The sequence below is a fragment of the Solanum stenotomum genome, chromosome 8 (genome assembly GCF_019186545.1).
Source record: "Solanum stenotomum isolate F172 chromosome 8, ASM1918654v1, whole genome shotgun sequence".
Lineage (NCBI taxonomy): Eukaryota > Viridiplantae > Streptophyta > Magnoliopsida > Solanales > Solanaceae > Solanum > Solanum stenotomum.
This window is the reverse complement of record NC_064289.1, coordinates 6,067,664-6,080,484: the sequence shown is the minus strand read 5'-3', so window position 1 is coordinate 6,080,484 and position 12,821 is coordinate 6,067,664. Positions and strand designations below refer to the sequence as shown.

The 12,821-nt window shown below is 31.2% G+C and overlaps 1 protein-coding gene across 1 annotated transcript; it reads right to left on the bottom strand.

Moving 5' to 3' along the window:
• On the bottom strand, nucleotides 1-4,123 carry LOC125875169 (homeobox-leucine zipper protein HDG11-like). Its single transcript, XM_049556261.1, has 10 exons — nucleotides 3,629-4,123; nucleotides 3,146-3,263; nucleotides 2,863-3,051; nucleotides 2,316-2,786; nucleotides 2,124-2,225; nucleotides 1,824-2,036; nucleotides 1,555-1,735; nucleotides 1,101-1,369; nucleotides 862-951; nucleotides 1-692 (listed from the first exon to the last, which is right to left on the bottom strand). Exons 1-10 carry the CDS (start codon nucleotides 3,760-3,762, stop codon nucleotides 303-305), a joined length of 2,157 nt encoding a protein of 718 aa, XP_049412218.1. The 5' UTR covers nucleotides 3,763-4,123; the 3' UTR covers nucleotides 1-302.
• Between the last annotated feature and the right edge of the window lie 8,698 nt (nucleotides 4,124-12,821).

Genomic DNA, 12,821 nt, shown 5'->3' with positions numbered 1-12,821 from the left:
AATCCAATCCAATGCACTAGGAATAATTAAGAAAAAAGGGGGAAACTAGCTATGAGTTGTTAAAACTTGTAATAAAACTTTTGACAGTGGGCATATGGATGTATTAAGGCATTGTGTCAGTTCCAGGACTATATATTGATGAAAGAAAAGAAGCATAGCATTCATAATTCTCAACTAACTTCAAATAAGGTCTTTTTTTTTTTTCTCCTCATTGAATTCATGATCCAACTTCTCATCTGTACGGTGTATTTAAAGCAGGCAGCAGGCAGGAGCAGGAGCGGAATTAAATTCAAAATTTTGGATCAGGAAGTGGAGCAATTCAAGGCAGCTTTAATTTGGTGGATAGTGTTGCCTATAAGGTTATTAACTGTGTTTACTGATTCTGGGCTCATTTTGGCTGATGATGACAAACTGCTTACCAATATCTGGAACACTACTGTCACTAGTGACCCCCCTGCCCCTGCTCCTCCCAAGGTACTACCATTATTCATCGATAATGCCTCGTTGGACCCTCGTCCGTCTGGTGATATTGTGAAACCTGAGGGGAGCAAAGGGATGTAGGTGGTGTCTTCACCACTCATTGCAATGTTGATGGATTGTAAATCAACAGGACTGTAGACTACTAGTGAACCTGATGAGTCTATGCAACTTTCTTGAAGTATCAGCATGTTATTCTGGCTAGTGTTATAGGCCTGCGACAATGTAACATTTTGTCCTCGTTATCAAAATCATTCCATTATTTGTTAAATACACTACTCCGTCTGTTTCAATCTATTTGTCTAGTTTTGATTTGACACGGAGTTTAAGAAAGTAAAAAAAATTGAAATGGAGGGAGTATATGATTAGATTATGGAAATTTACCCTGAGCACAGAAATAGAATTCCCTGGGTGAGAGCCATTTGCAATGTGAGCTACCTCTTGTACTGGATTTTGGTTGGAAAGAACATCCCACTGTGTCAAAAGAAAAGAAAAAATTGAATTAGAACAATGCAAAATATATACACACCGTCCCAAAGGGGGAAGAAACAATCTATAATGTACTACAAAATGAACGAATAATGACCTTCGTTGAATTAGAAGCTTAATAAATTTATGCACACCTGAGGTCGAGTCCTTTCGTCCCTAAGGAAATTGAAAACATGTTGTGGAGGAACCGGGAGCCAAATAGTGGAAGCTGCACTGATGACTACACCATTGGGCTGGCCAGGATCTGTGCACTTTTGAAGGGTGGCTCTAACTTCAAATTCATCCAATGTAGAAATGTTGTTCCACTGGTGTCCATTGGACGGATTTATGCTGGCACAGAAACTGCTCACCATTCTTTGAGCCACTTTCATCATGCTTTTCTTCCCTTCTGGTGACGGAATCACTGCCACCATTGCATCACACACGAATTAGTTTCAACCAAATCAAGTATTTAAGCACTTATATTTGCAAGTATAGTTAGTCTCAAGCTCGAATATAAGAGTAGGGCAGTTGATTGATTGATTAAACAGGTATTGGATGCAATAGTATTAATTAGTGAAAAACATATGTCCCATTGAGTATATATACCTCCTCCAAGTTCACGAGAAGAGTTGCCGCTAACCATTAAACAAGCATATCTCTCACACAATCTCTGAAGAGAACCAAGCCATCTCTCTGCTCCAAATGCCATACCACTATATATAAGATCTCTATATAGCCTATGAATTGAACCTTTCTCTTCCACTTCAACATGTTCCAACCAAGTTACCTATACCACAATAGAATTAACAAATTAGATATAGTAAGTACTACTACAAATGTGGTATTATAGAGCTTATTAGAGCCATTTCGACAACCTTGGAATAACCATTGGGCATGTCTCGTATCAAGCATCCAGATGGGAGCTTATGAACCTTGCAAGAAGAGGGAGGGTACATATTTTCTTGAGTAATATCATAGGAAACATCAACAATTGCCCATGAGCCCGTCTCAATCTGCTGGCAAAACCGTAGGAAGTAGAATTGTCGTGTTGGGACTAATGGCGAAAGCACTTGCTGTTCTTCATACATCTGCAAGAAGCATGACTAATTTCAGACTCTACAACAATATGAATATAACTTCAAGGAAAAAATGAAGTTAATACAACATTTCTTTACCAATTGTAATGTACTACTCCGACTGCCCATCATGCCACATGATATTACTTCAAGTGTTCTTGCCTTTGAAACAATTGTAGGAAAGAATTCCACCCATTTATTCTACAAAATTACGAGAACAGATCAAACTTTTCACTATCAGGTCACTTAAATGCTAAAATAAAGACAATGTGAGTGAGAAGATAAACTAACCACATCCATGAACATGTCGACTAAGGCCAAACCATTCATGATCACAACACCTGATTGCCTGGAAGCCTCAACACGAACATTTGGATTTTTCAACGAACTGTTAGCCTTTGGAAAAATCTGGTCATAGTTATCGATGTCAAGTACATCTCTGCCATCAGTTGTTGACTTTGTCCACAAAGGTTCGTTAGTTTGTAAAAGCCTAATCAGTTCCTCCATGGCATTGCCAGCAATATCAGCCATAAGGGACTTATCCATGTCTGATATGTTCAATGTAGGACATGGTAAATTTGGAAAAGTAGTCGTCGAACTTCCAGGGAGAAGATCAAGATCAAGATCAAGTGAAGGGCCAGTTAGTCCAAAATTAGGCATGGACATTAAGTTAAGTGAGGACAAATGAACAGGTTGCACTGGTGGAAGTTGCGAAATAGGCCTCCCCATATACTTTGCAGCAATGCTTGAAATTTTGTCAAGCTACATATGCCAAGAAAAGGAAATAAACATAAAGAAACAGAGAAATAAACGAATAGAAACAAGAATTGATATAAACCTCCTCTTTTAGTTGCAAATTCTCCATTCTCAATTTTTGTTCATCAAAATAAGTGTCTTCAGTAACTGGAGGACCTCCACAAGATGGACATATCACATTCTTGATTGCTTCCCTTATCGCGATGTTTTCACATCGAATTCTATCATTTTCTGATCGAAGTGCACTATTATCTGCTCTCTCATGTTGACTCTACAATCATAAACTTCATGTTTATTACTCCATCAAACTAACACATGAAAATAGTACTTAATTTTAAACAAAACAAATGAAAAATAAAAAAAACCTTCAATTGAGTCCTCCTATTTTGGAACCAAAACTTTATTTGACGAGGAGCCAAACCCAAATCTCTACTCAACTGCAATCTAATTTTCTCGTCTGGATGTGGACATTCCTTGAACACACTACAATGTATAAACACCAAAAAATATTAGTACTATATTTTGACACTACTATCTAAAATTTCATTTTTATAGATTCTGAATTTTTGAATAACGCGAATAATTGGATTCACATGTATCACTACATATTGAATTAAAAATTTCTTAACACAAATACTCTAGGTTAAAGCAAAAACTACTCAATTCAGCTAAACCCCTAGGAATTAGAAAATTGAAAAAAATAAGACATATTACTCGCTACAACTAGTTAAAACATACGATTTTTTTACACATGACTAGGTAAAGTATATATAAGTTAAAAAAATCATTATTATCATTATTCCTTTTATAATTAATAATACTCAAAAGAAGTACTTTATATTTCTTACGATTCAAGGCTTTGAATTTGATGAGCTGTATGTCGATGGAAACGTTTCTTCTTCCGGTGAGCATCTGCGGCGTCACCGCCACTTGACGAAGCTCCACCACCACCACCACCACCACCTCCGGTGCCGTATTCCATTGATCTCTTTAATTAATTTCCTTCTATGTATATATATTTGGACAAGGAAAAAATAATTGAATGATAATTAATCACATGTACATATAGATGATTTTTGAGTAAATTCAATAGTTGTTGTAATTGTAATGTAATGATGATAATATTGGGAAGTTTATTATATTATAAGAAGAATGGATGATGTTATATATAAAGGAAAAAATGAATAGCATATACTAAGGCAAGAATTATGGTTGATGTTGCAAGAAAATTAACGTAACGGACGAAAAATCAGACATATATATAAAAATAATAAATATGAAATATAATGAGCATGAATTGAGAAAGAGGATTTGGTGGAGAAAATTAGAAAATGAGAAACGGATGGAGAGAAATAGAGAGAGAGGGGGGAGGGGGAGGGGAAGGTGGGAAGTAATTAATGAAGGGGGATTGGAAAATGTGGGAGAAAGAAATGCATAGCAATAGGCTATAGGAGGGAGGGAAGACAAAAAACACATTTTTGGGAGAATCATGATAAAAATACCAATACAAGTAATTACTCAGTTCGTTAGTAATATTGTTTGTTCTTGGCCTAGACTCGTGTCATTAATGTATAAGACTTGTTTACTTATAACACAATATCTCTTATGTGCTTTTGTTAATGTGAATTTCTTATTTTAAGGTGGATGTCACGTTTTTTTAGAGTTACGTAATTATTAGTGACAATTACATTTTAGCACTTTTTGTAAATGCTGCTAAAATCTATAGCGATATTGGATCTAATGAAAATTAACTAAGGTTTAGTAGTTTTTGTTAATCTGCATATTTATTTATGCTAAAAATTATTTTTGTTGTAGTATTGTTTAGAGATCTATTTTTAAAAATTAGATTTAATAATGTTTAAATTGAATGATAATAATATATACGAATGAATTAATAGTTAGTTGATGAAATTTATATCTCAATTTAAAGATAGGTGATAAAAACTTTTTGTCTAATTATTTTAAAAATATACTTTTTATTTGTTATGTTATATATAATCAATAATTATAATATATAATAAAAAATTATAAAATATTTAAATAAATTATAAGAAAACAAATTAAAATTTAAATCCAATTAAAAATTGAATGAATGGAATTATGCTCGATAATTAAATTTTGTTTTCGCTTCATAAAATATTTATATCGTAGGCTTGGGCTTTGCCACCTTTTATCCTCCGCCTTTCTTACGGTTCCATTAGAAAAAAAAGATAATTCAAATGACAATAGTCACTTTAACTATAATGAATTCGATAGAATTTAGTAAGTTTCATTCAAATTCTGTATTTTATTAAAGAAAATTATTTAATATATATATAAAAACTTTGTAATTCTTAACTCTCAAAAATCAAAGAATTTTAATTTTTAAATTCACCCCGCTAAAAGAGTTCAAATGTCTCTCGAAGAAAATAGATAGAAAAAAAAACAGAAGAAAACATCCCATTAGCCATTTTATTGGTTAATCTTTTTTTTTCTTAGTTGGTGTTTGGTATTCATATTATATTGGAGTCCGCCTATATTTGGATTCGCATCGGGAAATTTCACATAAAACACTCCTTTGCCATTTTATTGGTTATTTTTTTTCCTACCTGATATTCGATCGGTACTTACATTACATTAGATATTTAGAGTCCGACTAAATTCGAATTCACGCCGGAAAGGCCCACATTGGGTAAGAAAACATCCCTTGGCCATTTTATTGGTTAACTTTTTCTTTGTACTCACATTAGAGTCTGACTAAATTTGAATCCAGGAAATCCCACATTGGGGTAAAACGCTTCCTAGGCGACTCAAATCTGAGGCCTCTTGATTAAGGATGAGAGAATACTTACCGCTCTATAACAAATTCACAACCTTTATTAGTATTGGTTAGTCTTATTATAATTTGTCAGCACACTACTTCCTCTTCCAAATGTATATTAGTCGTGACTTCGTGTTAGTCAAATAAAATTATTTAATATTTGACGTTTTTTTAAAAAGATACTCTTTATTGGTTTTTCAAATCCCACCCTTTATTTACTACTATAATTAGTGAAAAGTGAGACGTTTAAGGGAAAAAAATAGTCTTAGTATATACTATATTATACTTAAAAATATTTAGTATCTTTCTTAAGTAGCACACAAAAACATTTAGAGAATATATAAGTTATAAGTAAGTGGACAATGAAGTAGCACAAATGAAGTTAGAATTTTGACTTCACGAGTTTTATATTTTAGAAAAATTAATTTTAAATTTACATTACTAAATTTTACTGAATTTATAGACAAGCTTATAGCTCTGCTCATGTGAAGTGAGTATTATTTTTAATTTTCGATCGATAACATTGTAGAAACAAAGGATTAAGGAACTACATTATGGTGTATTTGGTATGAAGTTCAATTTTTCATGTTTAATTGGTCAAAATATATTTTTTTTAGGAAAATAAATTTTTTAGAAAATTAGGAAAATATCGAAAGTAGGAAAAATAAGCTTCATAATTACCGCTTACCACCCACAAACCACCACTTAGCACATCATAGTATTTTCTTAAATAATTTACATATAATTGTATTTAGAAGAATATTTTTTCTCAAAAATAAGTAACTACCCCCCCTCCAACCCACCCACCCCACCCACAAACCAAAAGTACTAGGCTGACTTGGTCAATAAGCAAAATTATGTGTGACTTCATTAAAATTCCAACTGCAAGCTTTACCAGATACCAATATTTTAGGGGTGGCGAACGGCCCAAATTTGAACATTTCTCCATTCCATCTTTTTTTAAAGAGATAATGAACTCTTTAACTTGACTTCTACGGATAACTATATCGTTCAATTTTGAGTGTGCACAAGTAGAAACAATTTGTATAAAATTAAATAAATAGACACACGTGTCCTGCATGGCATAATACACGTAGGATGCCACGTAGGACACAAAATTATCATGTAAAGGTGCCATGTAGGACAAATGTGTCAATTTGTTCAATTTTTTACAAGTTTAAGTGTCTACTTGTGCATACCCAAAGTTAGAGGTCATAGTTGCTAGTTGACGCCAAGTTAAGAATCATGTTTATGTATTATGCCTTTTTTTAAAAATAATCTAAGATAACTTGATACATTTTCTTAATTTTTCATTTTTAGTTTCAGAAAAATAGTACTATACTCCATATTTCCTTATTATATAATTTCCTTGTTCACCAAATGATATAGTTGGCTTAGTATAGTATATTTAACACAAAAGAAATGAACACGATATATAGAATATTAACCGTGTTTAATGAGTATTCTTTTATGACCTTTTTATATTTATAATACATTACATTTTATGACCCTGATAAAAAGTGATAATGTCATAAATTAAGTCCCAACCTTGAATAGACGGATGGACTAAGAATTTACTTTCACACTTTACATAAATCAAAGGGCAGATTCTATGACAGAGATTATAGCAGTTGCAGATTATTTTGAGGTTAAAAAGTAATAAAAATCAGCACTACAAGGTCCGTAAACAACACCAAATTAAACAATGTGATTAATCCTATTTTTTCTTTGGGGGTGCATGCATGCATGTGAATTTTTTATATTTTGCACTCAATGTCATATATTAGCCAGTAAGACACATGATCTTATGCGCGCGCATATATATATATATATAACTTTTGTCACTTACGGTCATATGTATTCTAGTTGGAAATTAAAACTGAAATTAAATTTTTACTAACGTTAAATTATTTAATTTGGTATAAATTTCGAGTATATATATAATATTTCGTTACGTCCCCGCCCCCCGTTGTCTGGCTGGACCCCGAGAGAGTTAATGTTAGCATTTTGACGTGATTTTTCCGGCGAGATTAGAGATTAAATGGCAAAATATATGTCACTTTCATATAATGTTCCAACTATTTATATTGACATTTCAAGAATGAAAAGGTCCTAATTCTTAGAAAGTCAAAAAGCATGGTATCTTTGAGTGAGACTTTTTCTTCTAGTGTTTTCACTTAATTTATTATAAAATGGACAAACTACAAAGAATAAAAAAGAAATTAATTGGGGTTTGAAGAATTCAAATATTAATTAACTCACTCATATATAATTAAGAAGAAGATTTAAAGAGAGAATTGTAACTTAAATATCTAGTAGATCTTTTGTAATAATAGCCGATAAATCATTTTGTTATGCAAATGATTTGTTTGTATTAAAGAAAGGTTGATCATAATTCATAAGTGATATGTATTTTAATAACTTTAATTTTGAAGAAATATTAATGGCCTTAAAAGATCCAATTAAAATGATTTCATGCATGGCTTTTATTGGTTTAATAATTGGAACAGAATTTTATAGGGAGAAATCAATACTATCATCGTCAAAATATTTATTTTGAAATGTTTTAAGTTTTTATGATTTGAACTTTAAAATTAAGAGGTCTTTCAATATAACTTAATTTATGTTTTAAATAAAAGTAGGAGTAACATTTATCTCTAAATATTGAGAAATGATATAAATAATAGTTGTGTACAAAATTGTTGATATATATAAATGTTAAACAAAAACTTTTATCATATGTTACATAAAATCTGACTGTAATAATAGTTGTGTACAAATTATGAAAAGATAAAAAATTTATCTCAAGTTTCTTTTTACAAAGAAAAGAAAATAATAGTACTAGGCTACTAGCTAGTAGTAAATTCTGGTCTGAAAAGTGAAAAAACATTTTTATGTACCTTAATTTTCTTAAAAAAAAATGTACCTTAAAAGACAATTGATGTTATTTTGGATAACATCTCATCATTAGTATATATGACTACATCATATGACAAGTTTCTTTTGATTTTTTCGCTCGATATTCAATATTTATATTGAGGTTCAATAAATTTGAATTTGCTTATCTCAAACCCTTTTGGAGGAGGATTCTTCCGACGTAACTAAACTTTTTTCATTCTCAAGTGCTTTAACTCGAGACTTGATCTAGTTAAGAATTAATGGAACCCAACCTATGTGGTAGAATCCATTTTATTCACGCCAATCTTAATTCCTTAACTTAATATTACCCCTCCAACTAAAATGCTTAGACAAGATCACAAATCTTTAATAAAAATTATCCAATTTTCTAATAGCCTGATATTATTACTCACTAACTTAAAATACACTTTTTTTTTAGGAAAATATTTTCAAGAAAATGAATTATTAGTTATTGTATTATATTGTTGGTTTAAATATGATATTTATTTTGATCGTTACTACATTAAAATTTAACGACGAAAAGTTTCATTTCATGAAACAATTGATTTGATGTGATCGCATTATTAACTTTTTTTAATTTCTTCTTATTATTTATCTTTATTTATTAAATTTAATGTTCATATTTCATCTACTACTTTACCTTTTTACAGTAGTTTTTATCTCTTACTCTACTTTCATGTAGATTTATCCTTAAAATGATTGATATGTAATATTATGCAACGATAAAAAATGATATTCATATTTATCAAAATACATGAATACATTATAAAATAATTACTACTACAACAACCAAGTTTAATGGTCTACAAAGTGATTGTTCAAACTTCAGCGTAGCCTTTAAGATGAAAACAAAGGAGTATTAATTTCTCGCCAAACATTATAGAAAACACAAGAGATTTCTATGTTTCATATTAGTGCCTAGTGGTGTTTCTAGCTTAGTCAAGTCTCAAATTATTTATCGTAATTTTTAAATTTAGTTATTTCAAATTATTTTTTATTTTAGAAGTTTAAAATAAAATTAATTAATAGAATATTATTTTTCATTTTATCCTTAGTACTAACAGAGAAATATGACCAATAATTTGAGGTGCAGAGATAGTATACCTACTTAATAGACATTACATAACAATCCACTCATTTAAATAGAGTTAATGAATTCATAAGAAAATAAATAAAACCTTCTTGATTATGTGAAACACAAATAAAAACTAATTATTCAAAATTTGAAGTTTATGACTCCCAAGTCCCGATGATAATTTCAATATTTTTCAAAATAGACTTTATTATATGTGCCGAATAGAAATTGAACTCTCACCAAGGAGGACATCAACGCAAGTTTCATTTCTATTGCCAATAACTAAGGAATTATTTTTATTACTGAATTCTCGAGAACCTGCTCCCACCACTTTAGATTCAAACTTATTATGATGAAATGAAGGGAGTAATAAATACATATGTTGGCAAAGAAGTTAACCAAACACTAGACTCCAGCTCTATTGCCTCCTAAAACCTAACATTTAAATATAGGAGCTGCAACAACTTAATTCCTCTCTAACATCATATAGATCGACAATATATAAGTAAGAGTATTTATTATTACTACGGCTTCCCATTTATATCTCTTTATTTGTCTACTTCAATTTGCCTCTTCAAGTCTCCATCTATACCTTAAAAAACAGAAAAAAGAGAAAATTCCTAATAGGAGTAATATTTTTGTTACATTGATATTGAGTGAAATTAATATTACTAAGGCTTAAGATTGGATTAATTTATTAATTCAATTCATTTTGATCTGTCTAGTTATTCAATCATCTAAAAGTTGGATTGTTTGGATTAAATATGTTAGTAGCTTCAATTGACTATGAGAAACTTTGTGAAAACATTAAAAAGAAAGGTTCTTTTTTTCTCGTGAAAAACTATCTAATTACACAAATATTTCTACTATATTTACTGATACTTCCTATATTTTAAAATAATTACATTTTATCTCATTAATTAATAATTTCATATCGAATTTCAAGTCAGATACACCAAATACATATTTTTTTGCTGCCGGATATATTGAAATAGGGAGAAGTGAGTGAGAACATAAGAGAGACGAACGACATTTGTCTATGTATCCCAGATACATGCGAATCACTCTAGATACATGTATCTCGTGTGATTCACATTATCTGATCCTAGATACACAGGAGAGTGGCAAGCGAGATGGAAGGGGGGCAAGCGAGAGTTGTCTATATATCCAGATACATATGAATCCACTTGGATACGATGTATCTAAAACAAATTACACTTAATTTTGACTTCATGTATCTTGAGAGATACATGTATTTGGAGGCACCAAAATTTGATAAAATTCGTAATATTGGAAACTAGAGTGTATTCAAGCAAGTAAATTATAAGAAAACAAATAAAGAAATTAACAATTGGTAAGAGTTAGCACATCGAGTTATTACATAGATCTTATTTATCTCAGCCCACATTGATCCGTCCAAATTCAACCGAAACATTAATATATTAGGTGTCTTAAATATTTCCACACGTTATTAGTTTTCGTTTCGAATTTGAACTTCAATAGCTTAATTATTATTTTTGATATATTAAAGAAACAACTATGTCAATGTGTAACATTTCTCTGTCCAACCAACGAAGAGGTAGTTTGTATTGCTTTTATTAAGGTGTATGAAATAACTCCATAACAATGTTTAATCGAATTTCCACCATACTCATTTAATCATCCACTCTGAGAAGAAGCGTTGCTAGCTGGTGCTTTTCTATCTTTAAAATTTTCACCAAATCAAATTAATACTATGATTCATAAACACAACATTTACTATGACAAGTTTGCTCGATAACCGTGATGTTCGAGCCAACTTACATACATCTCAACTAATAGTACACACAAAGTGATGCATTATTGTGTAAAATAAACAATTCAAACCAATGGCGGATCTAGAATATTAGTTGTGAATTCACCGAGAATCCACTAATTTTTGTTCATACCTTATATATGTATAAAGATATTTAGCAATATTTGATTGCGGGTCCAATTGTTATTGTATTGAATCTATAAACTTCAAATCTTAAATCTATCTCGACCAATGTAGCAAAAGAGTAATTTTGCGTATAGTTTCTGCCCGTCCTTTCTCCTAGTTCTTGAAGTTGTTCACACTTTGAACGAGAAGCAAAGCGCAACAAAATATTTTCTTTGTGCGTGGTAAAAAAAAAAGGTTTTTGGGGAGAGATACTATTTCACCAATTGAATCATACGTATCTAACATATTCATACCTAACAATTTTCCACAAAATGGAAATGAAACATATAACTTGTACAAATCTTTTCATTTTCCAAGTCGATCCGATCCCTGGAACACCTCTAACACAGATGGGCAAATAGTTAATTTTGAAAGAACTTATTATCAACCACTTTCAGATATGAATCTATCTGATTCAGAAGGGAAGAACTTGCATCAGTATCTCAATTTCAATTCAAAAATTGGTTTGATTCACACTCTATGTCCCGAGAAAGATTTATCATCCGAAAAGAGGAAACAATGGAGTCTTTGTCTAAAGTAATGCGTTGAGAAAGGGCAAATATATACAACCTTTCAGTCTCAGCATGAAATGCCTAAGGAATCCTTTGATAAATCATTGCATAGCAGCAAATTTTACTTTCCAGGGGATGATTTTGCCATAACCTTCTTTTAGGCCACTCCTTAAAATATGTACCCCTTTAACTGCCACAAAATTAGCAACTGGTCCATCTATGAAATTCTGACATATAAGAAAATTCCAAATTATTAACAGCAAAGAACCAAGACCTACTAAAACTGTGTACACAAGCAAGCATTGCAAACCTTCATATTAGCTGGAAGTCCATTCTTTAACAGTTTGGCTAACAAGTTTCCAGAAACTAATGCTAGTAAATAACAGAAAAGACAAAAATAATAGGCAATAGCAAGCTGAATTATATGAGTCAAAGATCATTCGGATCAACGTTCATGTTTTTGCTCCTTGTTCTTCTTGTTACAGTGTTGTTATTGTCTTTTCACTACTGTGTAGTTTCCTTCCTCTCCGCCTTACATGAAATTTTCTTCAGCAATTTGTGAGTCAATATTGAAGATTTGCTTTCTCCATGTCATTTCTCTATTTTTGTTTTGAGAGAGCAAAATATCCACGATTTGGCACTTTGCAGCATCTCATTCGTGAAGCATTAGAGAAAGATAAGACTATCCCATGTAGTACGCGACTACACTTCTATACAAAAGTTAAAAAGTGTCAAAACTTCTCATCCTAAAGATGTATCATGTTTGATTGAATCA

Coding starts and splice junctions, on each gene's coding strand:
- LOC125875169 (XM_049556261.1), bottom strand. CDS start 3,762: ATGGAATACGGCACCGGAGGTGGTGGTGGTGGTGGTGGTGGAGCTTCG. Junction 3,264..3,628: donor CAAATTCAAAGCCTTGAATC/GTAAGAAATATA, acceptor TATACATTGTAG/TGTGTTCAAGGAATGTCCAC. Junction 952..1,100: donor ACGAAAGGACTCGACCTCAG/GTGTGCATAAAT, acceptor CTTTTGACACAG/TGGGATGTTCTTTCCAACCA.